The sequence below is a fragment of the Agelaius tricolor genome, unplaced genomic scaffold (genome assembly GCF_023055355.1).
Source record: "Agelaius tricolor isolate 1412-34295 unplaced genomic scaffold, bAgeTri1.0.p SCAF_19, whole genome shotgun sequence".
In the NCBI taxonomy this organism is placed as follows: domain Eukaryota; kingdom Metazoa; phylum Chordata; class Aves; order Passeriformes; family Icteridae; genus Agelaius; species Agelaius tricolor.
This window is the reverse complement of record NW_027269279.1, coordinates 15,602,495-15,630,393: the sequence shown is the minus strand read 5'-3', so window position 1 is coordinate 15,630,393 and position 27,899 is coordinate 15,602,495. Positions and strand designations below refer to the sequence as shown.

The 27,899-nt window shown below is 52.4% G+C and overlaps 1 protein-coding gene across 4 annotated transcripts; it reads left to right on the top strand.

Annotated features, from left to right (window-relative positions):
* TEDC2 (tubulin epsilon and delta complex 2) lies at nucleotides 1–27,899 on the top strand. Of its 4 annotated transcripts, none has more exons than XM_071444565.1 (10): nucleotides 1–156; nucleotides 249–347; nucleotides 549–604; nucleotides 1,061–1,736; nucleotides 3,146–3,199; nucleotides 5,034–5,118; nucleotides 5,429–5,537; nucleotides 5,770–5,871; nucleotides 6,273–6,484; nucleotides 19,797–27,899. In XM_071444565.1, the coding sequence occupies exons 1-10, from the start codon at nucleotides 131–133 to the stop codon at nucleotides 19,887–19,889; spliced, it is 1,512 nt and encodes a 503-aa protein (XP_071300666.1). In that variant the 5' UTR covers nucleotides 1–130; the 3' UTR covers nucleotides 19,890–27,899. The 4 variants fall into 4 exon arrangements, with proteins under 4 accessions (XP_071300666.1, XP_071300665.1, XP_071300663.1 ...); XM_071444564.1 differs by lacking the exon at nucleotides 19,797–27,899 and adding an exon at nucleotides 15,495–15,783; XM_071444562.1 differs by lacking the exon at nucleotides 19,797–27,899 and adding an exon at nucleotides 15,100–15,475.

Here is a 27,899-nt window from a genome sequence, read left to right as displayed (position 1 = left end):
CCTCGGGCCCGGGGCCGCTCCCGCCTCCGCCGCGCTCGGGCCCCGCCCCGGCTGCAGATCCTGGCCGGGCCGCGGGGAGCGCGGGGAGCGCGGGGCCGGCGGGAACAGCGGCGGGGCCGCGGCCGGTCCGATGCTGCCTGCGGGCCGCGGCCGGAGGTGAGGGGCAGGGGGCAGGGGGCCAGGGCCGGGTCGGGCCGGGCCGGGCCGGGCCGGGTCCCGCGGGGCGCTGACCGCGCTGGGCCTTGCAGGGCGGCGGCGGCGCTGAGGGCGGCGCTGGGCGAGGGCGCGGAGCGGCGGCGGGAGCTGGAGCGGCGGGCGGCGCGGAGCCGGGCGCTGCTGGGGCGCTGGTGAGTGCGGCACCCGCGTGTGTGGCACCCCGTCCCGGGCCCCTCCGTCCCCGGGCGGCCCGCAGGGAGGAGGGCGGCCCGGGCCCTGGTCCCGCAGCCGTGTCCGAGGCCCCGCAGCCGTGTCCGAGGCCCCGCGGGCCGGGGGTGCTGGTCCCGTCCCGGGGCAGCGACGCCGGCTCCGTCGCTGTTTGTTCCCTCCAGGGATGATGAGGAAGAGGAGCGGCCGCAGCCACAGTCAGGCTCCAGCACTGAGCATGGTGAGCGCTTCCCCCGGGCCGGTGCCCCCTCATGTCACACCGGCCCCGGGCCAGTTGGGGTATTATGAGTTATTCCAATGCTCTGCATCCACTTAAATACCCCCTCTGCCTTTTTCCTCCCTCTCTCCTCCTTGGGGTTAGCTTGGAGTCGTGTCTCGTTAGCCAAGGCCGGCAATAAAGTGACTGCGGGCCTGACCCATGTGTGGAAATGTCACTTGTTGAGGTTGGCTCGGGAGATGTGTCCTCCTGTGGATCACATCCATCCTGGGGCTTCAAAGCTTCTGGCAGTCCTACCTGCATCCTCTGTGCAGTGGCTGTTCCCACAGCTAAAAAAATACCCCTGCACCGGTCATTAGGTTTTGTTTCCTTCTGTGCCACCTGGAAGAGCAAGTAAGTGAAGAGTCAAATAGAGAACATTCATGTTTGAGCCTTCTGACATGTTTTCTCTTCTTGCAGAAGACAGGCCTTCACCCAAGGAGCTAGAGGAGCTGGAACTGCTGAACAGGGCCTTAGAGAAGGCACTGAAGGTCAGGAAAAGCATCTTGGAAAATCCATTAGAGGCTCAGAGAGCTAGAGGACAGAAATGGGCAAGTGAGGCACATGCTCCCAAGAAAGCTGAAGAGCAGCAGGTGCCTGTACCTGTTGAGGATGTTCCTGAGTGCAGGAAGGTGAGAGCTGGAAGCAAAAAGCCTTTGTTGTTGAAGAAGCCCTCTCCATACCAGTTAAGAGCCCCTTACCGGACTGACCCAGATGTGAAGAAACTGCAAAGGAAAGTCCCAGCCAGATGTGTTTCTCAAGGCCCCAGGACAGCTGGGAAGATTTCCTCAAAAGGAGTGACTTCCAAACAAGGAAGGAGTCACAGGACAGCAGCTGGTGCCAGTGCCAGAGAAGTCAGTGCTGCAGCTGAACCCCAGGAGACACCTGGCTTGTCTGAATCTGCCCCAAATGAGCAGCAAAGCTTTTCTGGAGGAGATTCAGCTGCAGTAAAGAATTCCACAGTTGCTGGCAAGCAGTTACTTGATGCAGGGAAGAAAAGTTGTGGTTTCCTGGGAGAGTCCAGCAAAAAGGAGGACGCTGCAGGTGCATGGGGAAGGAGCACCTCACCAGGGACAGGCACCCTGCAGGAAAAGGGGTAAGTGTGGGAGGTGGGCACCTCTCCTGTTCTGCTCTATACTCACAGGCACATGTACAGATCCTGCTAGCTGTAGCTGCTCTGGGGGTCCCAGCCTGGCTTCATCCTCCTCACGTCCCTCTGAAGAGGAAGGATCCTATACAGTTTAAAAGCCTTTATTGTGGTTAAGTAAGTGTTTTCATTTTAAGGGCTTATTGTTGGATGGCTGGGACTTTGAAAGCCTTTCAATTAAGACTTTTGATGTTTCATAGTCCCCTATGAGTGTTTTGGAAAGCTGTCTCTATAGAGCTTTCTTGAGCCTTAGCTTTCCTCTGAGTGTACTCTCTATTATAGCATATTGATTTTTTTATTTATTCTGTTTTTTACACAGTGACAATACATAATGCATGATTTTTCTCTCTCTCTCTCTCTCAAGCATGTGCCCAGTGCTGTTTGGAGATGGCATCTGGGTTTGATGCTGTCCCTGTTAACCTGTAACATACTGCCCATGTAACTACACAAATCAGGACTGACTAAAGTGCAGTTGTTTTAGGGGTTTGGTGCAGGAAGGATTATGAAGGGAATGTTACTGAGATTCTCTGTGGAAAAGTGGCAAAATAATACTTGGAAGATTGGCTTTGCCTTCATGCCAGTCTGTCTTGTTTAAGTAATTTCTTTCCTCTTTTGCTTTAACAACACTGAAGTTCAATCTGCATCTGGAAAAGTTTGAGGAGTATTTCTCTCAGCCACCACAACCTAACTCTTGTGTTTGTGCAGGGAGGAAATGATCCCTTTTCACTGGCATTGGAAGGGCCCCAGGACACTTCAGTGACAGTTGCTGTAGGAACGGGGATCTGGATTCAAACATTTACTTAAATTCCCCGCTGTGGCCTTGCATTCCTAGTCTGCATGTGACTAACAACTGCCAACCCTCCTGTTTTTGTAGGAACAATTTAGGGATTATTCTGCTTCAGGGTTAAGAATCATATTCCCAGTGGAAGCTGGACTGTCCCTTTCCTATTTCTCTGAGTGTGACACAGTGCTAAGCAAAGCTGCCTTGTCCAGCTGAGGCAGGGCAAGAGGCTATGGCAGACCAGTTTCCCTGCAGGTGTTGTCTCCATGTCTGTACTCTGCTGTGTCATGGCTTTGCTCCCAGCTGCCCCCCTGGATGAACCTCTGATTGGTCCAGGATGCAGGAGCTCTCCCAGCTCAGCTCCATGATGCCTGTGGAGTCCAATGAGCAACCTAATCTTCCTTCCTTGAGGACAATCTGAAGACAGTTGGTGGATCCAATCTCCAGAGTTGCTGACATCTCCCATTGCAGCTAAATTAATTTCAGATTTTGACAAAGCACCATTTTCCCTGTTGGAAGACAAGGCTGAGTTAATTGCTTTCCAGCTGCCAAGATTAATCCTTGTCCTGTTTCACAGATGCCAGCTGAAGCTCCCCCTTCCCTACAGGAAAGCCTATTCCAGGAACTCCAGGTAAGACCAGTCTGACCAGTTCAGCCCAGAACTCCCCTGAGCTTCAGGGCTGTGAGAGGGGTCAGGTGTGGCTGTTCTGTGCCCGGGAGGCAGTGACCCCACAGGGCCTGAACTGGGAGCAGGAAGAGCTCTCGTACTGCAAGGCTGCTGCTGCTGAGGATGTGTTCTCCTGTTATTGTGGCCACTAGTGCTACTTTTGTTCTTTGAGTGCTAATTACTGTTAATCACTGAGTCATGAAGTTCCTGGAATGTTTTAATTGTGGGTTTGAGGGTGCAGCAGAAGCCTCTGCTGGTGGCACACACCTGTTGAAGGCAGGACACCCTGTGGGATGGGTGTCTGTATACACTATCCGATGAGAGTTTCCCAGACCATCCCTGGCCTGCCTTTGCAGCCTGGCAGCAGCACTCCTGTGTGTGTCTGAGGCTGGTTCCTGCTGCTGAACTCTTACACTAAGCCAGCTGCAGTGTTACTGCAGGGATGGTGCCAGAGGTTGGGGCTTGCATGCTCTAGTCCATTCTCCAGTCTTCTGGAAGGGTTTCCCACAATTCCTCTGATGCTCATTATGTGCTTTGTTCAGATATTAAGCATAAACCCTTTCTTAAATCTAACTATAGCCCCTTGTGCTGCCCTCAAGAATTCCTCCTCCTCTTGAAAACTGTCATTTATCAGGCACCAGTTTGTTAGTTGCCCTTCTGCAAGTTGTAAAGACTTTATACCCTTAATTTTCACTTTGAAATTGAGTCTTTTAGCATTCCAACCACTTTGGTGTAATTTTATACTTCTCACTATTGCTTTCAACTCAGTAACAGATTGAGAATAACCTTTGCACTAAAGATCTCTTGTAGAGGATTTGCATCTTGCCTGGGAACTTCTATTCTTTCCTGTGCCATTAACCTTGCCACTTCTTTGCATAACATATTTCTGAAATCTGCAGATTCTAACATGATTTAAAAGACCCATTAGGCTAGAGAGAAGACACATGCACACTCGAGTTAGTCAGGCACTGCAGAACTATTTTAAGCTTCCTCCTGATGGCTCTCACTTGCTGTGGCAGGTTTTGGGAGACAGTCCTTAAGGAAAGGATATCATGGGGACTGTGCATCCATGAGGATGTTGAACTCTGTGAGAGAGTTCAACAGTAGTGCTGTTATTTGTGCAGTGCTTTATCTAAAAAACTGGTGGACTCTGTTGTGAAGTCCGAGTCAGCTTCCTCCTGGTACTGCCCTTAAACCTCTGTCTTGCATCCCTGACATGCTGCTGTCATTCTCCTTGCCATAGATACCACTTTGTCCCCCCCCAAAGATTATTAAGAATCTTGAGGAAGTTTGGAATATGAAGTAGTTGGGTGAGAGTAGTTTGCCCTGTCTGCTGTTTTATTTGGTACACCTATACTAACAGAACCAATGTACAGAAATGCAAATGACTTACTCCCAAGAAAGGAAGGGAAGATTTGTTGTTTCCTCTGGGGTATAAAGACAGGCAGGACAATACAGCATCATGAGGGATGTGCCAGAAGTTCACATTCTGCTTATGGAAATGTGCTGTCTGTCTTCTGATCTTTCTCCTCAAAAGAAGAGGAGAGAGTAACAGGTGCTTTGCAGTGTGTGATGCTTTCTGCAGGGTCTGATGCTTTCTGCAGGGTGTCCTTGTTGATCTGAGAGCAGCCGTGGGAATGAGTTGGGAATGGCTGGTAAATAACCTGTGAGAGAGAGGGGGAGGGAGATACTTGTAATTAAAGCACTGCTGTGCCACACTGGTGTGTCACAGCTCAGCGTGAGCACTGTCTGGTACAAAGGAGCATAACTTCCACCTCCTGCCCCTTTGGAATTTCAGGGCATGGGAGAGATGTCGCCTGTGCCAAACAAGTGCAGATGCAGCAGCTGCAAGGACCCGTTTTATGGAGAGAATCCAGACAACCGTATCCTTTCCTAGCAGGCACAGGGTGCAATTGCTCTGCAGTGAGCTCCAAGCTGGAGAGAGTTATGCCTCCAATAACAGCAGTTCCAGCTGGGTCTCTAGGCAGTGGGTTTTCTCACAGTACAGCTGTTGGGCACTTGCAAAACTTCTGATCCAGCCAAACGTGGCCACAAGGCAAGCATGCCCTACACAGCTGTGCTTGCTGTCCTCACCTTCCCCCTGCAGTGCCACTTCCCTCTGTCCTGATTACAGCTGGCCTGGCCTGGGGCTCAGCATTCTGTGGAACCTTCCTTAAGCTGCTGCTGTTTGAGTTTTGCTCCCCGAAGCTGACCCCCAGTCCTGCAGAGATAGAGGAGGAATTAAGGGGCCTCCAGGATGTCCTCTTCCATCTGAGGAAGTATATGGAAGCTGAGCCTGCAGGTAAGGAGGGAAAAAGAGCAGTGGGAGGGCACAAGGTAGAATAAGGATGGTTTGGGCTCAGTTCCACGTGTTTTGTGTTCTTGGGATGTGCTGGACACGAGGGACAGCACATCCCAAGATATCCCAAGATATTCTCTGCCTGAAATGAAGGCTGGTGAACCCAAGGCCATTCTGGAAGCTGTTAGGGGAGGAAGGTTCCAGTGTTCACACTTTTTCTCTGCTTCTCTTGTAGATCCTCCCACTCTGCAAGGAGAGTATGAAAGCCTTCTGACCTTGGAGGGTTTGCAAAGCACAGTGTCCCAGTGCCTGCAGAAGCTGCAGCTGCTGCAAGAAGGTGAGACAGTCCCTGTGTGTGTGGCCAGGTGTGAACGTGGCCCTTTGCCATCTGTGTGCAGGACACTGGACCAAGGTCATTTTGCTCCTGGTTATCTTTATGGTATTGGAGAACTTAATTCTCTGGTGGCAAACAAATCTGTGGTACCTGTGTGTCACCCCCTCTGTGTCCAGGAGAGACTTGGAGCTTTGAACTGCAGTTGCAGTTCAAGTGGGCTGGGGAGGGGACAATGCAGGCCACAGCTTAGGGTGCCCTGATTGTGCCATGTGTGAGGAGCTTACCCTGATTAATACAGTGTCTTTAGTCATCAGTTTCTGGGAACAGTAAGTAGATCATAAAGTATGCAAGTACAGATTTAACTGGTATGTTTTTGTCTCCTGCCCTTTCTTGTACCCTGGCAGCTCTGCAGTCCCAGCTGAGACTGTGCCCAGACTGCCCTGGGGATGTGGGGAGCTGCTCTCCAGCCTGTGTCCCTGCCAGGGGACAGACATGTGACAGTGCAGACATGCTGGCTGTGCCTCTCCTCTGTTACTCCAGTCTCCAGGAGCTGAGGGACCTGTTTGCCTTGAAGCTGCAAGTGTCAATGCTGCACCAAGAGATTGCCTTACAAAAGGTGAGTCTGGAGAAGTGTCAGTGCTCCCAGTCCGGGGAAGGAAAAGGACAATTGTGGGGCAGCAGCTGTTGTACAAGGTGTTGATGGGCAGCAGCAGCATGACAAGTTCTTCCAGTGATGTTTTTGTGTTTATGCCGTGTTCTCTTTGTTGGTGAATGGGACTTTTGTTGTTGTTGCTGTTGTTAGGGTCAGAGCAGAGGCTCTTACATGCCTGACCCTCTCCTGATAAGATTTTATTTATGTATTCTGAAAGAATTTGGCAGTGGAGGATGTTGTTGATAATGCCCCTTTTGTCAGGCCTTTACAGCCCTATTAGGGCACCCACTCCCTCATTCCCCCCTGTGTAACTTCCAGCTTCTGCTGTGCACCTGAGCTCCTCTGTTCTCTGTTCCTTTCCTTTTAAATCTCAAACCACTGTGCTGCTAATCTTGCTTTTACCATTCTGAGACTGTAAGAACAGGGTAGGAGGTGTCAGCTTCTTCAGCAGCCTGAGCAGAGAGTTTGCCACACAGGGATTACTTGTTCTTCTCAGCCAGCAGCAAAGGGCAGAGAAGATCTATGAAATCAAATCTCCTCCTCTGACCTATTCTTTGCCACTGACTTGAGTGATAGAGACTCTGGAAAAGTCTTTTTTTTGTAAGCCAGAGGCATTATTAATAACTGTCTGCAGCCCTGTGGCTGAAGACAGATTGCTACCTGACTTCAAATGGGATTTCAGCATTATAATCCTGAATTATGGATTATGAAGTGTTTGGGGTTCTTTTGTCTGCCCAAAATGAAATGGTGACCAAAGCCTGATTCCTGCTGCTCTGTTGGTTGACACAGTTTCTTCTGCACATGTACCCAAATAGATGCTTTGTGCCATGTGAGCCCTGAGGGTCTGAAGCAGCCCTGTGCAGAGTGTGCAGGATAAGGTGAAGTAAGTGGGCATGGAACAAGATAAATACCCCAGAAAAGGATGTGCCTGTTTCTGGGCACAGCCTGTCCACTGCCTTTCCATGGAGAAATGCCAAGTATCATAGAAATTCCTGGTAGCTCTTAGCCTGTCTTTGATGGTGAAGATCTGTTTCTTCTTAGGTGTCAGGAGCAGAGCAGGTGGATGGAAGTGGAGCAGTGCAGCACTCCTTCATGGGCCAGCTTTCCCCTTAGGTAGCTTTCATGTCTGTAGAAAGAGACTTCCCAGAGATGAGCAGCTGTGTCCTGCTCCCCATCCCTGCACAGAGACTTGTGTAGAACAGGAGAGGGAAGCCCCTGCAGATATCCTGTACTCTATTCTGTTTGGGTCTTCCTCTGTATCATCCAGCAGGGAACAATCATGGAATCACAGAATAACTTTGAGTTGGAAGAGACCCAGCTCCTGGCCCTGCATAGACAGCCCAAGAATCCCACCCTCTGCCTGAGAGCATTGTCCAAACACTCCTGGAGCTCTGGCAGCCTTTAGGGAGGTGGCTGACACATGCAGTTGTCCTCTCTCCTGAGCAGGCAGTGTGTAGCAGGCTGGGTTTTGGTGTGCAGGCTGCTCAGACTTCATAACCTCATGCCAGATGAAAAAAGAAAAAAATGAAAATCCCAGGCAAAATGTCTGTCTAAGCATTAATTCAAGAGTGGGGTACCAAAGACCAGCTTTTGTCCAGTGACTGAAGTGACCTGTGCTTGAGTTGTCAGTCAGTGAGTCCTAATCCCAGAGCTGCCCTGGGTTGTGTGACAGCATGGGCTGAGATCCCAGCATAGGCTTAACAGAGCAGCAGCCAGGCCAGGGAATGTTGGGCAGCCTGAGCAGTCCCTGTGGCCTCTTTGGGCTGGAGTTGCCGCTCACACCTCTGGCATAACTGGGAGGTGATGTGAACAGTGCTGAGTGAGGGGTTGAACTTTACCCTTGGGTGAGTGAACACTTCACTGTGTGGCTGCAGAGCTCCTGAACCAGCACCAGCTGCAGTTTCTTGCAGGATGCTGATCTCATCCCAGTGCTGGGCCTTCCCTGCAGCAGGGCAGCAGCACTGCCACTTGACTCTGCTCTGAAAATGCTGGGTGGCTGCCGAGGGAGCTCATGAGCAGAAAATGAACCACTCTGCCTTTATTAAATATGACAAAAGAAAGTATCCATCAATCAATTAGCCTGTTATTAGTCATACTGCTCTGATTAGATTTCACTTGTTATGCAGCCACTACAAGGAGTTCTAGAGTGCTGCTGACTCTGGTGACAGTGTCTCCTTTGCTTCTGCCAGGTGATGATGGCAGAGCTGCTGCCTGTCCTGGAGGCCAGGCCATGGCAGGAGGGCTCTGCAGGGCTGTTCCGGGCCATCCACAGCCAGCTCTGTGAGGGGGGCCGGCGCTTCCCTGTGCTGGTGAGAGACGAGCTGCTGGACTGAGCTGGGGAGCCTCCTGCTAGTCCTGCACAGAGCCAAAGACAGCTCCAAGCAATAAATCTTTTCTATGAACTTCTTTACTCTGCTTGTTTATTCAGCTAAATTCCAGGGGGTTGTTTCCATTATGGGCTTTTTTTATTTTATTTTAACTTCCTTTTGTATCAGGAGGACTGGAGCCCCTCTGCTTAGGAGCCAGAGAGAGCTGGGGGTGCTCACCTGGAGAGGAGAAGGCTCCAGGGACACCTCAGAGCCCCTTGCAGGGCCTAAAGGGGCTCCAGGAGAGCTGGAGAGGGACTGGGGACAAGGCATGGAGGGACAGGACACAGGGAATGGCTCCCAGTGCCAGAGGGCAGGGATGGATGGGATATTGGGAGGGAATTGTTCCCTGTGAGGGTGGGCAGGCCCTGGCACAGGCTGCCCCTGGATCCCTGGAAGTCCAACCAAGGCCGGGTTGGAGGGGGCTTGGAGCACCCTGGGCTAGTGAAAGGTGTCTCTGCCCATGGCAGGGCCTGCAATGAGGTGAGTTTTAAGGTCCTTTCCAACCCAAACCAGTCTGTGTTTCTGTTGTTTTATATCACTTTCCTAACCTATTAACTGAGGTTTTGTGATGCCCCTTCAGGGCTTCAGAGACTGGTTTTGGCTTTTCTTCCAAGGCTGTCTCTACCAAGCTCAGGACACCAGGCTCAGGATGCAGACAGTGCAGCAGGGAGCAAAACGTGTTTATACTGATCAGCCACAGGACCATGGGTCACGGCCTTCCAGCACCCAGAAACCCCGAGGAGCCAAGCTGCTGCCCCGGTACCGTGTTCTCAGCTCTTGGGCACACGGGTCGTGCAGTATTGAGTGGTTTGAGTGCCGCAGGGAGCGAGCGGGGTTGGCGCTGCCGCCTGGCTGTGCCCGGCAGGTGGCGGGCGGGTCCCGCGGTCCCTGCTGGAGCCGGAGGCACCCGGGAATGTCCAGCCCGGCCCTGGAAAACGCAGGGCCTGCAGCCCTTCCCACCTTATCACCGCAGGAAAAGGCCAGCTGCCGTTTCTCCTTTATGCTGGGCTTTTGCGTGTAATCCTCAAATTCCCTGGTGTTTCAGTGACAGGTAAAGCTTTGGAGTGAAGTGGAAAACCTCTGCTTGTGAGTACTTAAAATTCCATTAAGGAAGTGTACCACGGCCTAGTACAGTTTGACCCAGGCCGTATCTCAAAGCTGGACTCTGTTTGTTGTGTGTGTGTGTGTGTGTGTGTGTGTGTGTGTGTAATTTAGCCCTTAGCAGTGCAAAGTCATTCATTAGTTTTTCCTTATCTTTTTTCAAGGTCAGGTTGCTTCCTGGCTCTTCTGAATGTCTGGCTCTTTGTGACACTCAAAATTCAATAAAAATCATTCATATGATAGGTGAAAATCAGCATCTCTGACTTTCCCTTTGTATTTTTGTCACAGAATTCCAGAATGGGTCAGGTTGGAAGGGGCCTCATCCCACCCCCTGCTATGGGCAGGACACCTTCCATGGGACCAGGGTGCTCCAAGTCCCATCCAGCCTGGCCTTGGACACTCCAAGGGAGCAAACACTGCCTCCTAAAATAGCGTGGTCATACACATGAGCATGTCCATGTTTGAATGGGAGAGCTGACATTTGGTATTGTTAATTAGGGTGCTGTTATGGATAACTTGCATCTGCAAGCACTGCATGAGTCATGGAGCATCTGCTGCTGAGCACAGAGCAGGCCATTGTAAATTGGCAGCAACTTCAGCAGCACAGCAAGGACTGCAGAGGTGGGAAAGGGCTGGGAAAAGGAGACAGCCCGCAAGAGAGGGTTCACAGGGGTTGTTGCAAACTCAGAAGGAGGAGGCAAATCCTGTAGGGGTTGTGCAGAAGGGGTGCACAATGTCAGGTAGCTGGGTCGTTCTCTGCCTCTGTGTGCAGTGAGGTTTTCTTTCTCTTCCTACACCACATTTTAAAATTTCAGAAATGTGTAAGACTTTAAATAATTTGAATGACTCACTCTTTCAAACCAGTCTTGTGCTGTAGCAGAGATAAATTCAATAGCAGTTGAACTCAGGGGCTGGGGGGCTTTGTTATAGAATGTGCCATTGTTGTTGGAAGAAAGTACATCCAGCTGAGATGAGGAAACAAAGACTTAAGGTAGTGTGTGATGCCAGGGGATAGAATTACAGAAATACAGGAAATGAGCAGTATTTTTGGAAAGGGATAGATGATCCCAGTGTTGTGTAGACATGAGCTGAGAAAGCATAGTGAGGGCCAGGGAGAATTAGCAGCTCTTATTCCTTCTTTGTCCCTTGCAGTAGCATTTACAAGGTTTTTGGGTTTTCCCTACTTGAAGGATGGGATCCTGAGGAGGAGGCAAGTTTTTCTTTCCAGAATCTGTGACTTTAAGTATTTCCAACTGCTACAGTTTTTCTTTTTCCCTGGCTCTCTTCTCTCCTTCCCCTCTACAACTTCTCCACAGACTGTGTTTGTTTTGCAAATATGTTTGGCCAGTGGAGGGATAGCAGCAGTGCTGCTGTTAGTGCACACTGCAAACAGCAGAGCTTCTTGGAGGGCTTCACATGCACCAGTTGTCTTTGGTTAGCATTAGAGAATAATAGGATCACAAACTGATTTGGCTTGGAAGGGATCTTAAAAATCATTTAGTTCCACCCCTGCCATGGGCAGAGACACCTCCTCTATCCCAGGGTGCTCCAAACCCCATCCAGCTGGGCCCTGGGCACTCCCAGGGGTGCAGGGGTAGCCCCAGCTTCAGCTGTGCTCAGTTCTGAAGCTCTGCTGAGCCCCCAAGGGGTTCATCCTGCAGGTGTTACCACATCTGCCACCGAGTGCTGCTGAAGCACGTGGAGAGACTCAGCAGTGGGGCTTTAGGGGTGCTCCCCATCTAAAACAGGAATAAATTGAGTCTTGGTGAGGGGGATGACACAGCAGTGGTGTGGAGGAATGTCCTGCCTCTTCCAGCCCTTCTGAGGGGTCTGGCACATGTGAGTGGTGATAGAGCATGCCAGGCTGTGCCCTGCTGCTGTGACTGTCCTTGGCACCCTCCCACCCCTGGGAAAAGGGCAGGAGGAGCTCCCTGGGCCAGGAGCACACGTTAGGGTTGGGAGAGGCAAACCCTGCTGAGCTGTGTGAGGCATAAGGGAATTTCATCAAAGAGCAGTTTAAGATGGTAAATGTTGAAGTGGGAGGAAAACTCCCAGCCCCCTCTGAAGATGACAAATTTGCTGTTGATGTTCTTCCCTAAATGAGCTTTCTGTGAGCTCCAGAGAGCAGGTTACTTGATTAAAACTGTGTGTGAGTCAAACCTGAAGCATTAACAGCTGACTCAGCAAGTTGTTGTGCCAGTCTAGAGTTCTAGAAAGAGCACTGGTGCTGCAAAATGCTGGGACAGAGTTCTTGGATTTTAGGGGAGCCACTAGGGGGGAACTGTATGTCCACACACATTTCTTAGTTTTTATATTCTTTTACCCAAATCAGTCTCTCCCTAAGTTACAGAATTCAGTATGAGCTTGTGTTTTCCAGCTGAAGCTTTGCTGAGATACTTTGCTTCTGCTAGAGCTGAAAGGGGTTCCACAAGCATGCAGAGCCCACTGAGGATGCTGGGTGTGGGAGCTGCAGGATGCAGAGAGCTCCTCCAGACTGTCCCAGGGTGTCTAATTATCAGTACACTGTAAGCAGTGAGTGGGAAATGCTTTAATAGCCTTATGAATGCCAGGGGAAGGAGCCAACAGGGATTTTTTGTGGGCAGGCAGCCAGTTCATGGCTGTGCATTTCCAGTCCTGAGTCCTGCCACCATTGTGGAGTCACTAAGAGGCTGCAGCAGATGATGGATCTGACACCAGGGCTTGTCAGTTGTTATCTGTAAAACAGAGATTGATGTGATTCCACTTGCTCATGAGCTTGGTTTTGTACGTCTGTGCTCTCTGCAACAAGGCCTCTTGTTCTGGTGGGTTGTGGTTGATTTTTATAAGCATGTACACTGGGACTGGTGCAGATGACATCTGGTTTCACTGGCAGCTTCCTAGTCCTCCTTCACATACATTAATAACAACCTCACAAAAGAAAACCCCATGCTCAGTCTGACATGAAAACAATTCATTAAATGGGTATTAAAGTTCCTAACATTCACCACACAGATTGAGTACTATTTTTGTAACCACCACTCAGAAGAAAAGATCTATCATCTTGGTTTTAATTTGTGGAGAAAGAAGGGGCTTAGCATTTTAATAAAAAAATTCTATCTAAAAATAAATATGGCTATTTTAATAAAAAAATTTCTAATTAATCTGAGCTCAGTTAGACAGAAGAGGGCAGGAAGCAGCGTGCCCCATGTGCCAGGGAACAAAGAGCTTGGAATGGGACAGGGAAAAATTAAAAGGGAGTCTTGAACTTTCTCCTTTCACAAGGAGAAAGGTTACAGTAATGTGTTATTTAGGCACACAAATAAAGATGTTTGACTTATTTTTAGCCAGAAACAGAAAGATAACCAGTGGACAATGAGTTTGGATAAAAAAAAATAACTAGAAGCAAGATGTGAGTCAGTGGAGGAGCCTGGCCTTGGCAAGAAGCCTGTCTGGAGTCTCCCAGATGTGCTCATGCTGCTGTTAGGTTTGTCCTCAGCCCTTACATGTTGTAGAGGGAAACAATTGGTTTGTCTCACCTGAGGTGCAGCTTGAAAGAAAGACTCAAGGGAGGCCTAAGGTGCACGTGCAGCTCAGCAGGACCCCAGTGGGGGCTCCTTCCCTGGACAACGTTGGCTTGTGCATTTCCTTTCACTGCAGCTCTGTGGCACCTCAGCATCTCTCCCCTCTCTCAAAAGCAGTGTGCCACAGCTGTTGGTTCAGCTGGCACAGCCTGGAGCTCTGCAATTTGCAGTTGTGTTCTCTGGGCATCTCTCCCTTGGGGTTCTCTTTTCCTGCTTCAGGCTCTGAAGCTCAGAACACACAGAGCAGTTTTCTCTTCAGGTGAAGGCTCTTAGAGGACATGTTAGGAGTAGATCTTGCTTTTGGGATTGTTGGGCAGCTGAGTGCTGCCATGCAAGGTGAGGGCATCTGCAGCTCTCACTGCCTCCAGGGTGGGAGTTTTGGGTACCAACCAGGCATAGGAACACAAAGGAGAGAGCACAGGAATCAGAGAATCATTTTGGTTGAAAAGATCTTTAAGAACTTCAAGTCAAAATGCTCCCCCACTGCCAAGACCACCACTAAACTATGTCTACACATCTTTTAAATCCCTCCAGGGATAGTGACTCAACAAAAAAAAACAAAAAACAAACCTTGAAAAACTTACTGAAACCCTAAATAGTTCTTTAATTATAATATTGTGCTGACTGTGTAATGGGATAGAATTCAAATAGTTGGATACTGGATGCAGGGATGAATCAGACAGTATTTTTTTGTATTTAAGTAAGTTTGGGCTTATAAATTTAAACATAACCACATGTTTCTGTGACCATTCCATGCTCACTTTTAGGGTCATTAGGAAATTCAGTGTGTTTGCCAATATCTTTTAAACTATTTTCAGTCTTAACTACCTGGTATTGTCTCAGTTTTAAATGGTGTTTGTTGTGTTGTGCTGTTCTGGAGTCTTCTTGAGGCTGACAGAGCTCTCAGCAGAGATCCTGCTGTCCTTGCAAGAGCAAACTCACCAGATTTAAAGGAGTAGTTTGACTGAACAAAGCATTAGTGATTTGAATCATGTGTGATTCCATCTCCCTTCTCCCTACCAGCAGGAGCACCGCGGTCTCCATTCATAGGGAGGAGTTGAGGGTCTTGCTTATGACAATGCAAACAGCATTATTTGGGCTTTGTGCTTTTAATTAGGTGGGGTTTTATTTGTTTTTTGGGGTTTTTTTCTTTTTAAGAAGTAATTACAGTAAAATAGCTTATTTGTATGTATTAGGTGCATTTCTTATCTGTGAGCCTTAAAACCAGTGTGCCTGGTGTATGAGTCACTCAGCTCCACTGGTGCCTGCCCAGCTCCCTGGGCAGCACTGGGAGTACCCACAGCTCCTTCTCCAAGGGCAGAAGAGGAGATCAGCAAAGCTGCTGGGGGCCTCTTCCCCCAGTTTGCAGCTTTTCCTGTCTCGGGATGCCAGCAGGTGCCCAGCACTGTGTGCTGAGTGCCCTCTGTGGCCCGAGCTGGGAGGGGCTGTGTGAGCTCAGCCCCAGTGCAGGGAAGGAGCGTGGCTGTGACTGGGTGATGTAACGTAATGATCCTTTTCCATCTGCTCCCATCCATCTCTGAATCCACAGGAAAGCATCCTTCTGGTGAGACACGGGAATGTCTCATTTCCAGCCCCCTCCCTGGTTTGGAAGTTCCTCTGGAATGCTGTGGCTGGCGCTGGCCTCCCCCTGCTGATGGCCCAGAGGGGCTCCCCATGCAGTGTAAGAGCCACGGGCCCAAAATAGCTCAGAGATGTCACCCAGCAACTTGTCACTGTTGCCAAAGTCTTTGTTGGAGTGGATCAAGGTGACACTTGGCTGCTATTTTCAGCCCCACACTTCCTGATGGCTGTTGGTGCTTTATTCCCCTGCTTTGATTATTTATTTATTTCCCTTTTGCTGAATCATAGACCTGGAAAATACTTCTTAGGTCACTGAGGATCCAAGAATGTGCCTCCTGATTTATTTTGTTGCCTGTTTTCCAGCTTTACTTGGCACGAGGCAGCTTAAAATGGACTCTGAGATGCCACCTGTGCTTCTTTAATGATGCTTTCCTGCTGTGTGAGTTTCTTCCCTGCTCTTTATCTTAAAATTAATGGAGTTGCTCAAATTTTAACACTGGCTTTGCCAGGGTTTTTTCCATAGTCAGCTGTGGTTGTTGGTGCCATATTCACCTGCTCTCATTTGTCTGCAGCTCTTCATTGCAGTCTAAGTTTATTTATGGTGTGGGACAGTTGTGCAGTAAATTGTTATTTAGTATTTCCTACCCCTCAACCTATCATGTGGCTCTTGCATGAAGTGTGCCAGATTTTCATCATGGAAAGTGATCAGGCACTGGGACAGGCTATCCAGGGCCATGCTGGAGTCACCATCCCCAGAGGGATTTAACAAATGTGTCAATGTGGCACCTGGGGACATGGTTTGGGGTGACCACAGTGGTGCTGGGTTCGTGGTTGGAACTGATGATCTTCCAACCTTCACAATTCCATGATTCTGTATTAGCCAAATAAAGGCAGAATTATTAATTTCTTCACAGAGCCAAAGGAAAAAACCCTTGTGAGGATTTCTAAGTTATTACAAACTGCTGGGATTCGTTGTTTTTTTCCACTTCCTCTGTGCAATAAGTCAATGCCTGTGGTCTGCTGGCATTTAATTTTTAACCAAGTGAGGGTCATTTCTTGAGAGCACAGTGTGAGAAGGCTTCAGGGCTGCCAGTTTCTGGATTTCTACAACCTAGACCCCAGTTTTGAGCTGCATGTCCCAAAACTGAGCAGTGAGGTGGGCACAGGTGAGTATTACTTCTTTGACTCATGTAAGGACATATGTGAATTGAGTAACAGCGATTTTCTTCAATTATCTTTGCCCACAGATGTTCCTGCCAGATATGTAGTTTTCTGTTCTTGTTTCCAGCCCCATTACCTTCTAGTTCTGGACAAAATAAGGCATAATTCCTTCATATACAAAACTCCCCTATGCAGTGGTTTAGCTCCAGGAAGGAGTGTGTCCACCCTGAGCACAGCAGGACCTGGAGCTGTAAGCAGAGCATGAGGGTGTCTGTGCATCCTGGCCCTGCCTTCTTTGCTGCAGCACTTCCATGTGCTCTCAGAATTCTTTTGGCTCTAACATCTGCTTTGAGCAGGTAGTGTCAGTGTCTCTGGTCCATAATTATGGACTGAAGGTGGTGTCAGTGTCTCTGGTCACTCACATAATTATGGACCATTGGACTCCTTCCTCCTGCCACAGCACTGGGCCATGCTAGAGAATGTGGATCTCCTCCTGCACCTTGCTTCTTCTGGGATTCCCTAGTGGTGCTCAGCATCATATTTGATTCTGGGCTTCCTTACTTTAAAATTGGAGACATTTAACTGTTTTAGAGGGATCCTGGCTTCCTCATCCTTTCTGTCCTCCTCATTCCCTTCTAGGAGTCTGGGTTTCTTGCTCAACCACCACCATTCTGTCACCCACCCAAGCCATTCACCTTCTCTGTTCTTTGCTGTTCCTCCTCAATGGGAATTTCCTGGTGTTTCCTTCCCTCCTGCAGCTCTTGCCAGGCTTTGGAGCCTCTCCTGCAGCCAAGGGCACCAAGCCAGGCTCTGGGCAGGGTTCTGGCAGCAGGGAGAGCTCCTGTGCCCCATCCATCACCCGAGGGTCCCTGGGGGTGTCTGTGTGTGCAGGGAGTGTCATCCCTCTCTGCTCCTGCACAGTGACTCATCCAGCCCCAGCTGCTCTTTCATCTCCTGTGGGAAGAGGGAGGAGGATTCACAAGTCTCTATTTCTGCTGTGAAAATTACACCCTTAGGTTGGTTACAGGAGTGTGGAGGGAAGGAGTGGAGCACCCAGGCAGAGGAGCCTGTCAGCCCCACCAAGGGTGGGAGATTCAGTGCCCAGAAATACGGACTCAGACCATGCAGCCCATTGCACATTTGTGAGTTTATAGAAAACAACCATGAGATCAGAGAAAGTTGCCTGAATTTGGCCTCTGAATGAAGGTGGGAAAATTCATCCAGCTGCCTTCCACATGAGTGTGAGAAATTTCCTGGTGGTGACCCTGCCCCTGTGCAGGGTTGTCCTGGTCCTGCTTTTTCTTTCCAGCCAGGAGCAAAGCCAGCATGGCTACCTGACATGCACTGGGCTCTCTGCAGATGATTTCTTTTAAAGCATCTGTGGAGTTGTAGAGGTCCTTGGTTGGACATTGCTGCCTCTGCTGCTTTGGAACACTCTCAGGTGAGCTGTGTCTGGGTGCTAGTGGGAGCACTTTGATGCAGGCACATCTCCTGCAGATGGGTTTGCTCCTGTGCTTTACCTCTGTGCAACTTCAAGCAGGGCAGGGTTGGTCCCAGGAGACACAGGGCTGCCACAGCAGGGTCACATCAGTACTGCTGAGTCAAATACTCAAAGCCCTCATGCATCAGAACTTAGACATGAAAATGGGTGTTTTTCTAACCAGCTGGGACTTGTTTTTCTCACCTATTGCTTTTTCAAGGCCAGTCACCGCTCTTCAGCACCACTTAAAAACAGGTACAGCTGTCAGCCCACAAATGCTGCTGGGTTTCGATGGAAGCCAAGAGTCCTTTTCAATCCTCTGAGTGCAGGCTGGAGGTGTGGGGATGCTGCAGGGGGTATGACCAGCACGGGGGACTGGAGCTGTGTTTAGGGGTGGCACCACATCACCAGTTTCCTGAGAAGTTTGGGAAGTGGCCCATTGCCAGCCTCATTCTTGGAGTATTTTCTTCCAGACCCCACTGTCAGCAGCAGCTGAATTATTTTAGCTGATATTTTCTTCAAGGGTTCAGCTCAGGGTTAATTTAAGCCTGAACATTTTCAAGTTCGACAAAGCTTCACAAAGCTGAAACTGGAGCTTGTGCTGGGCGGTATCAGCCTTCTGCCCTTGCTCAAAGGGCATTGACTCATGGAGTTCTGCTGCTCTTCCTCCCCTCTAATGAGCAATCAGGAGAGTAAATAACAAAACTCGGTTTGCAGAGCACCGTGTGCTGCATGTCTGCCTTAGCTGGAGTTATTTTCCCACTGCCATCTCTGTGCACAGCCAGAGCCCTGTGCCCAGGTCTCTGTGTCTGCAGCTGCCTGCCTCTGGGCATGCCATGGGAATTTTGGGAATTCAGCTGATACCTGATCAACTTCCACTTTTGTTATTTCCGAATGTTATTGAAGAAACTGGGAGCAAGAAGAGAAGCCAGGAGTCTTGCAGACCCAGCCCCTCTGTTTTGGTGCTCACAGGTTGCACACAGCTTCCCAGGACAAACCTGAAGAGGGGCAAAGTCTGATCCAGACCAGCTTTACTTTATTCCTTCCCAGAGTGGCATGACTTCCCTGGGGATGCTGTAGGTAAGAGCAGTGCCCATAAAAAAGGGAGGATAATACATCCCCTGTGCAGATTAATGCCCAAACCTTCCCTTTCCTGAGCCAGTCCCATCAGCTCCTCTGATTCTCCATCTCAGCTTCCACAGAGGCTCCCTCTCACTGCCCAGCTCTGCTGCTCCTGCAGTGTGAATTTTCTTCCTTGTTTTTGGCTTCCTCTCAGTTGATGCAGACACACAGCTGGTCCCCATCAGCTCAGGGGAAGCTCTGACCTGGGAAAGGCTCCAGGTCTTCAGGTTTGCTGCAATAGCTCATTCCTTTCCTCTCTCCTTCAGGAAAACCAATTAAAAGATAAAACAGTGCAGGAGAAGCCAGAGATGGGAACTGTTTGTGCCCTCTCCAGTCTTGGTGCCTCTCTGATCCACTCAATGTAAAGGCACAAAAAGCTTTTGCCCTCAAAAAAAAGTCTCTGGTGATGTTCAGAGCTGGGCAGGAGGATTTTGTACTGAACCTCCTGCAGGCTGTTTGTGTCTCCTTCCTCCCTGCCCAGGAGTCCTGGGTGGCATCACTGGGCTCTGCCACATTGTGCACGTGTGTGGCTCTGTGCTGGAGCAGTTCTGAGCCAACATCACCTACCTGTGCTCAACACTGCTGTCTAAAAATGGTTAATCTTGATAGTCAGGATGTGGGCACTGCAGGGAAAGGAAGCAGTGCCTGGGGGTCCTGGTGGGTACGGTGCCAGCTCCCACAGCCCGGCCCGGCCCAGCCTCCTTCCCGGGAGAGCTTCCTGTGGCTCTGCCGATCCCCTCCTGCTCTCTGCTGCCTTTCGGCATCCTGCCACCCTGGACCTCACCCTGCTGCTGCCCTGCCTGCTCAGCAATCATCTCAAATCCCAAAGCTTCCCGCACCTCAGCTCCAGCCCCTTTCCTTCCAGGTCCCGTGATCGGTCGGTCACCCTCTATTCCCCGCAGTGTCACCCGCAGTGTCCCACCAGCACCACCAGTCCATGGCCACCAGTGAGGCCACCCCAGCCCTGGGCCAGGGAACAAAGATGGAGAGGGTGACACCGGGAGAAAAAGAACTTGGAGGGAGGTGATGGTGTTGGCATTGCCCACGAGGAGGCAAAGGGGCTCAGGGCAGCGGTCCCTGCCCGTTCCCTTGGGATCTGCGTGCCCGGGGGCTGCAGCACTGCGGGCCTGGGGGCACCGGGCAGTCGGGACAGCGTCCCTGCCCCAGCGCTGCCTGGCCAGGGTCCGGGCTGGCGAAAACAGACGCAAGTTGGAAAAACACATGGCAAGAGCGATCCCAGGCGGGCTGCTCCCAGCCCGAAAGAGTTAACAGGCGGCGGGGCCGAGCCGGTCCTCCCACCACCATGAGATCACCGCAGCCAGCGCCAATCCCCGCTGCAATCCTCCTCCAGCCCTCGCTCGGTCTGGCAGCAAAGGAGCCGGGAGCCGAGGCTGCGAGTGAGAGCGGCGGCAGCCGAGACCCCGGCCCGAGAGCACCGAGAGCCCCCGGACAGAGCGAGCATGTAGGATCCGGAACCCTCCCTCCATCGCCCGCATAGCGACTCTCGCCCGTCCCAGACGCGCCTTGTGCTGCTCCTTCCTGGGTTTTCTTGCCAACATGATGGGCTGCAAGTCCAACTCACTCACTTGCCTGCAGGGAGGAAAACCGGGGCTGCCGCTGGCCACAGCCACCGATTCCACGGCCACACTGAACAAACTGGCCCTGGCCACGGGCGGGACCGAGAAATCCTGGTACCGCTGCATCTTCCCCTTCGGCATCGTCTCCGTGGTCATCGGCGTCGCAGCGACGTGCATCACCTTCACCATCAATGGCCCCCAAATGGACATCGCTAAGGTGGTCTCGGTGGCCACCTTGATCTTCGGGGTGGGGCTGCTGGTGGCCGCCTATGTGTGCTGGCGAGCCCGGCGGGAGCGGCAGCGCAAGCGGCAGCGCCAGGAGCCCGTCGCCCTGGAGCAGGGAGCCCTATGACCCGGGCTGGGGCACAGGCTCAGCTCCACCCGGAGCCCCCTGCTCACACACCCCCGCTCCGCGAGCAGAGGGGTGACAGCACCGGCTTTGTCGCATCCGAGGAGGTCCGGACCCTGCCCGAGGTCAGCTTGCCGTCATTCTCCACCCCGCCCGCGCCAGCGTCCGGCCATCCCCGCTCCCGGCACGGGGTAGGGGCAGTCCAGCCACGCGAGAGGCTCCCTCCTGCCCGCCCGCCTGGCACCAGCATGGAAAGAGCCCGGAGAGTGGCCAAGGAGGCCGGAGAGTGGCCAAGGAGCAAGTCACCAGACAGGGACCCGCTGCCTGTCCCTGCCGTGCACCGCCGGGGATCCGCAGGGCGCTGCTCTGTGCCCAGGAAACCGAGGCAGCCCGGCAGCCCCTGCTGGGTGTTGGGAGAGTCCAGCATCACTTCTGTCCTCTTGCGGTTTTTCCCTGTGGCGAGGACCCGCGTGGCGCAGGACAGAAGGAGTTGAGAAGGAAATTGTGTGCGTGCGGGGAACAGCCGGAGAGCTGCGGGGCACGATGGGCGTGGGGGTGCGGGACGCAGCGAGCAGCGATGCGGGAGCAGGGCCGGCCTGGCAGGGAGCCCCGGGGACAGCGACGGCGACAAGGGCAGGTCGGGAGCTGAGCCTGCCGGGGGGAGCGGATCTTGGTAGCGGGAAACGGGGAATGGAGGGGCTCAGCCTCGAGCGGGCGGCTGCTCTTAGGGTTTGCTGTTCGTGGAGGAGGAACTCGGGCTCTTTCCGTGCCCTCGCAGGTGACCCAGCCCGGTGGTGTCCCGGGCTCCGTGTGCCAGGGATGCCCAGGGGTGCGGTGCTCGTGCTGTGAGCTCGCAGCAGCATCCCCCGGCTGTGGGAGTCTGACAGCAATGCTGTTGTGGAGAGGGAGCTGGAGGTTCATCCAAAAGGAGAAAATACACTTTTAAGACTTTTTTTTTTTTTTAAAGAAGTCCATGCTCCCATTCTTTGAATTTAGCTTTGAACTCATTACTCTCAAAAACAAGTGTGAGACCCGGGCACGGGGTTCCTCTGTGGCCGCTCCCGTGCCCGGCCGCGGGGGCTGCGGCACAGCGGGGCTGCTGCCCTACCCCAGTGGCCCCGCAGCCTCAGGGCCTCCCGGCAGCAGCCCCGTTGCTCCAGCACCGCGGCCGTGCCAAGAACCGCCGAGAGCAGCCCCGGGCCGGCAGCCGGAGCCCCCCAGGCCCAGCAGAGCCCGGGAGCGGGGCCGAGAGAAGGAGCTGAGCTGAGCCGAGCCGGGGCAGAGCCGAGGAGTGCCCGGGGAGCCGGGGCTCCCGCGTGTGCCGTGCCACATGCAGCCCTCCCTGCCCGCAGCTCTCATCCCGATGGGCTTGTCTTCATCATTATATCGTGTTCCACAACCCCGGAGCTGCTGCTTGCCACAGCATGCATGGTCCAAGCCACCGCTCAGGAGAGTGGGATCCTGGGGTGCCAGGGCTTGGAGACCCAGTCCTACAAAGCCAGGCTCAAATACCCACAGAGTTTGGAAGGTTGGAGACACTTTCAGCCTCAGATCTGATCAAAGCTTTACTTTTTTTTTGGGACAGTATCTCAGAGTCCTGCTCTGGGGATGAGTTTAGCAGACGTTGAGCCCAGGCTGTTCTTCCTAAGCCTGGTCATTGTTCTGAGGGGTTTAAATAGTTTGTGGTTTCAGCCTCCCAGGGTCAGCAAACCAGGGGTTTCCAGGCATGGGGGCTCAGTGGTGGGTGTGTGGTGTGAGGGATGCTCAGTGATAAGTTCATGTATTGAGGGTTTGAGGTGCCAGCTCAATTTTATTATTTTTTATTTCATTCTCCTTGCTACAATACTTCAGCAAACACATTTGTGGCTGCCTGCAAACCCCTCTGCTCTCATCTTGCCCATCACCACCACCAGGACCAGGAGTGCTGCTCCTCATCCTGCCCAGACTGATCTCACTTTTCAAGTGCTCAGCCCTTCTTCCCCCCATTCTGAAGCAAACCCATCTAAACAGGATGTTGGGATGGTTGTCCAGGTGCACCTGGAAGGCCTTGGAGCCAGCCCAAAATGTCTTGCGTCAGGCCCTGTTACATCTCACCCTTCTTTGCTCTTGAAATCCAGTTCTCCAGAGCCAAATCACCTCTCTCCCGTTCCCAGTGAGCTCCCTCAAGGTGGCTCTCAGCAGGATCTGGAGCAATGGAGCCCATCCCAGAGACAGCCTGGAGGAGCTGGAATGCCAGTCCTGCACAGGCCAACATTTCATTTTGTTTTCTGTTAAAAGCTTTAAGGGATTCGAGTTCTGCCAAGAGAGGCACAGCCACAAGTACCCCTCTTGCTGCCTCTGGGAGTTTACTTTCATGGAGGGACTCTGGCAGTTCCCCCACAGGACTGCACTGCTTGGGAGCAAGTCCTGGGGAATTTCAGCCCCTTAAACAGCCCTGAGTGGGGGTTGTGGCTGCAAGAAGAGATGGCTGGGAAAGTTACACCTTGGTCACAAAGAACTTGGAAGGAAGATGAAAGGAGCCACGTAGTCAGTCTGCACTCGTAGAGCACCTGGGGATCCAGAATTTGCCACAAGCTGGAACCAGCGGTTCTGTGTTTGCTGGCAAACACTGCTACCATCACACCCTCCTCCTTCTCAAGTGGCATCTGGTGCCACTGGTGGCATTGCAGATGTGTGGGAGCCGCCTGGCCATAGCTGTTCCCTTCCCTGTGCAAGCTGGAGAGGCTCCAGAGGACACCCCACTGCAGCAGCCTCTCTGCCCATGCCACCTGGGCACCCCAGCCAGTGCCCACTGGCACCAGTGCCCAGCAGCCCCCTCTGCTCCAGGGGCCCTGGCATCACAGCAGAGCCAAAGGCCAGCAGTCCCGGCCCAGCACTGGTTTGGGGAAGGGGGCTCACAGGGATGCCCCTGGGTGTTGTCCAAACCCAGCAGCTGAGCTGGAGGCACAGGAGCTGTTGGTGCACAGATGGATCCACCTGCCTCAGAGCAGGAAGGTGCTCTGGGCTGCCTTACCACGGTCTGGGCTGAGAGAGAGGCCAGGAGAACCAAAGCAAAAATGAATAAACCTGTCAAGCTCGCTCAAACACCAGTTTTCATCTGCTTTGCCTGGAGCTGCAGCCAGGCCCAGCTCTGCTGCCTCACTGCCCAGTGACCTGCACCCTCCAGAGGCCTCCGTGCCCCTGGCAGGAGTTCTTGAGGGAGGAAAGGTGGCTCAAAGGCTGTGCAAGGCACCTTCTTCCCAAAGTCATGCCTCGATGTAACCTGCACCAACAGCCCCCGACAGGGGCTGCTCTTCCAGTGCAGGGAGAACGTTCCCTAGCCCAGGGCCACTCCCCTCCAGGGACAGCCTCCCCAAGGCTCTCTGCACACACCAACCCATCCCAGCTATGCTTTCAGCTGCTGTGACAGCCCTGGGTGCTGTCTCTGACAGGTCCACCCCAATCCCCTTTCAACTCGAAACAGAATTCAAGGGAAAAATGCAAGTTTTGTGGCACCAGAGGGAGGGTTAAGAATTGTTGCTGCCAGATTGGGAACAGTTGCAAAAGGGAAACATAAAAATAAAAATATGCATCCCTAAAATAAACCTGACATTCATTTCTTATCTTGGCTGACACGTGGGGCTGCTCCCACTGCCTGGGTTTGGCTGCAGAGGGTGGAGCTCCCACAGAGCCCGGCTCTCCTCGGGATAGGGACCATGGGGATTCCCATTCCCACTCCTGTGTGCAGACTGAAGCCCTTCAAAAGAGCAGGGACAGAGGGACAGCTGGAGAGGGAGTGCTTTTCCTAGCAGCTTCAGGGCTACCAGCAGGGCTGATGGAAGAGTGGAGCCAGCACGTCACAGGGGGTGAGGTGCTGGTGGCAGAGCAGGTGCCTCTAGGACATTCCCTGCTCTGCCCTCTCTGCTCTCCCCCTGCCACGGCTGCTGTGGCAGGGGAGGAGCTGCCCAGGGGACAGGGTTTTGGGCTGGGGCATGCACCTGAGCTCACACACAGCTGCAGCTGTGCCCTGCTCCCTCCACAGGCCAGGGGAGGTGCTGGGGCCCAGCTGTGGCCAGTGGAGGAAGTGACCCAAGCCCTGCACAACTCTGTGTCTGTGCTGCACCTGGGCCCCCTAAAACACACACATCTCACCTTCCTACAGAAGCCTGTACAGCCTAAAAACCACATCTAGCTCTGCTGCTTTTCCAGGTGTCAGCTGGGTCTGGAAATTCCTGGTAAAGAGGAGCAAAGAGGCCCAAGACAACTCACAGCATTAGTGCAGGTCTCCTTATCCAGCCAGGAGCAAGAAAGCTGGCGCAGCCTGGGACATCCATCCCTACCAAAAAATCACCATTCCCTGAACTTCAAAAACACATTCATGTGCCATGGGGGGTGTGGGAACAGCCAAGCCCAGCTACTTGCCTCCCCTCCAAAGCTGCCAGCAAAAGAATGAGTAACTCTGAGACAGCTGGGCTGAATTCCTGGCTAATCAACTAATTTATTTACTCCTCTGATAGTTATTTGTTGTGCAGGGACACAAATGGAAATTTTAACAGCTTTTTTCCCTATCTGTGCATGGAAAACTCTGTCTTCCCAAGGCAGGGACAAGGAACAGGATGCCAGGCACAGGGTGGGCATTGGAAGCAGACCTTTGGGAATGTGAAAATAACCAACAGACTGTCTTACCCAGCACTGCCTCCCAGGGGGTTGCTCTAATCTTGGTTTAGGAAGCTCCAAATGGACAATTACAGAATATTTTTCCAAAGAAATGCAGTTTCTGATGGTATGTGTGCATGCAGGACTCGCTGTCACAGAAACATCCCTGTGTCCCTGCTGCAGGGCTGTCCCAGCCAGCTCCAGCTCCTCCTGGCAGCTCTGAACAGCTCTCAAAGCTGTCTCTCAAACGTGGCCATATCTCAAACTTGGAGTCCCCCCAGCAGACAGAGCTGCAGCATTTGGTGTGCTCAGCACCAAGTCAGGTCCCCAGCACTGCTGCAGGGGTGGAGGGGACACCTGGAGCTGAGCGGGGACTGGAGCGAAGGTGAGGCCACTGCTCATCTCCAAGATAAGACCAGCAGGTCACACCTTCATCAGAGGTTCAGCTCCTCTCACCACTGCATGCCTGAGCCCTGGTTTGGGTTTAGATCATCTTCCCCTGGGGGTTTACATGGATTGAGGGCAGGAAGATTTGGGATGATTTTGCAAATTGTGTAGCATAAAATGTATCACAGAGAGATGGGGGTTCAGTGCAGCAGATACTGGTGGTGGTCAGAGGCCAAAGCTTGACAGGACACAGGGAATGGCTTCTCACTGTCAGGGCAGGGATGGATGGGATATTGGGAATTCGGAATTGTTCCCTGGGAGGGTGGGCAGGCCCTGGCACAGGGTGCCCAGAGCAGCTGGGGCTGCCCCTGGATCCCTGGCAGTGCCCAAGGCCAGGTCAAATGGGGATTGGAGCAGCCTGGGACAGTGGGAGGTGTCCCTGCCATGGCAGGGGTGGGAATGAGATGAGTTTAAGATCTCTTCCATGCCAAACCATTCCATGAATCTCTGTGCCTGCATCTCTGCTCCCCTGGTTCACGTTCCAAGTGTTGTGACCCAAAACTATCCCCAGGCTCTCATATGCTCCCACTGAAGTTTCTCAAGCACTGCTGATCCCTCCCAGAGCTCTGCTGGGGGCTGGCAACTCTCTCCCTGTGTCATCACATGCAGGCTCAGTTCAGAGACCACTGCAGAGCCCTGGAAAAGGCCAGCTGTGCTCCCAGCCCAGGGCATCTCCTGCATCACCCCAAAATTTATTAACCTTGTTTGTCACCGTGATATCAGAGCACATCTTAACTGAACAGCTTATCCTTGCAAAACATCATGGCACTATGTGACATCTTCAGTGGCCAGGAGTAAAGCTCTGGTGACACTGCATGGCAGGTGCCCCAAATGGGGAGTAGAAACAACGTGGGTTTACCACAAGGCTGAAAAGAAAACCTCTATACATGTTTTTGCTGGGGTTTGGAGCAGTGTCTGGAGCCTCATCCATGGGCAGTCATCCTTGGTGCAAGCAGCTGCCTGAAGATCATGGAGTTCCAGAATGGTTTGGGTTGGAAGGGACCTTAAAACTCATCTCATTCCAACCCCTGCCTTGGGACACCTTCCATTCAAGATGCTCCTGCTGTGGAGAAAACCAGGAGATATTTTCTTCCCCAGCCAGAATGGAACTGAGGCACAGAAACCCTGGGATTTGGTCCCGTTTCCCACACGGAATTTTCCAAAGCTGAGGGCTGAGCTCAGCTCTCTGTGAGTGGAGCAGCCTGGGGAGGCTCAGCCAGGCCCCAGGTGCCCTGTCCAGGCAGGGTGGATGGCACTGTGCCCGTGCCCAAGCCGGGGCTGGCATCAGGTGGGGAGGGGCTCAGGGACACTGTGGCACTGTGGCACAGCACAGAGCCCACGGGGACAAACCTCTCTGTCCTTCAGCCCTGGCTGCCTCCCGGTGCGAGGAGCAGATGGGCTGGAGTGGCTGCTGTCACAGGCACGGCGGGGACAGGTGGCTCCTCCCAGGAGCCAGGCTGTGATCTTGCTGCCAGGGGAGGACAGGGACATGGCTGTGAAACCTCCCCACTTCCTCCTGGGAAGGGGCACTGGGATGCAGGGCCCGCAGCCGAGCCACAGACTCCCTGTCCTGGGTTTGGATGGGACAGGGTTAATTTTCTTCCCAGAACTGGTCCAGGGCTGTGTTTTGGATTCAGGATGAGAACAGTGTTGATAACACACTGCTGGTTTGGTTGTTGCTGGGAAATGCTCTCCCTTAGTCAAGGACTTTTCCATTTCCCATGCTCTGCCCGCCAGGAGGTGACAAGGACTGGGAGGGGTCATGGCCAGGACAGAGGGATATTCCAGACCATGGAACATCATGCCCAGTATGGAAACTGGGAGGGTTGGCCAGGGGCCAGCTGCTGGGGATGGGCTGGGCATGGGTGGGGAACAACTGCCTCACTTGCCAGTCTTGGGCTTTATTCCTCTCTCCCTCCTTCTCACTGCATTATCCTCACTATTAGTACTTTTGTTATGTTTCATTTTGTTTTAATTATTAAACTGCTCTTAATCTA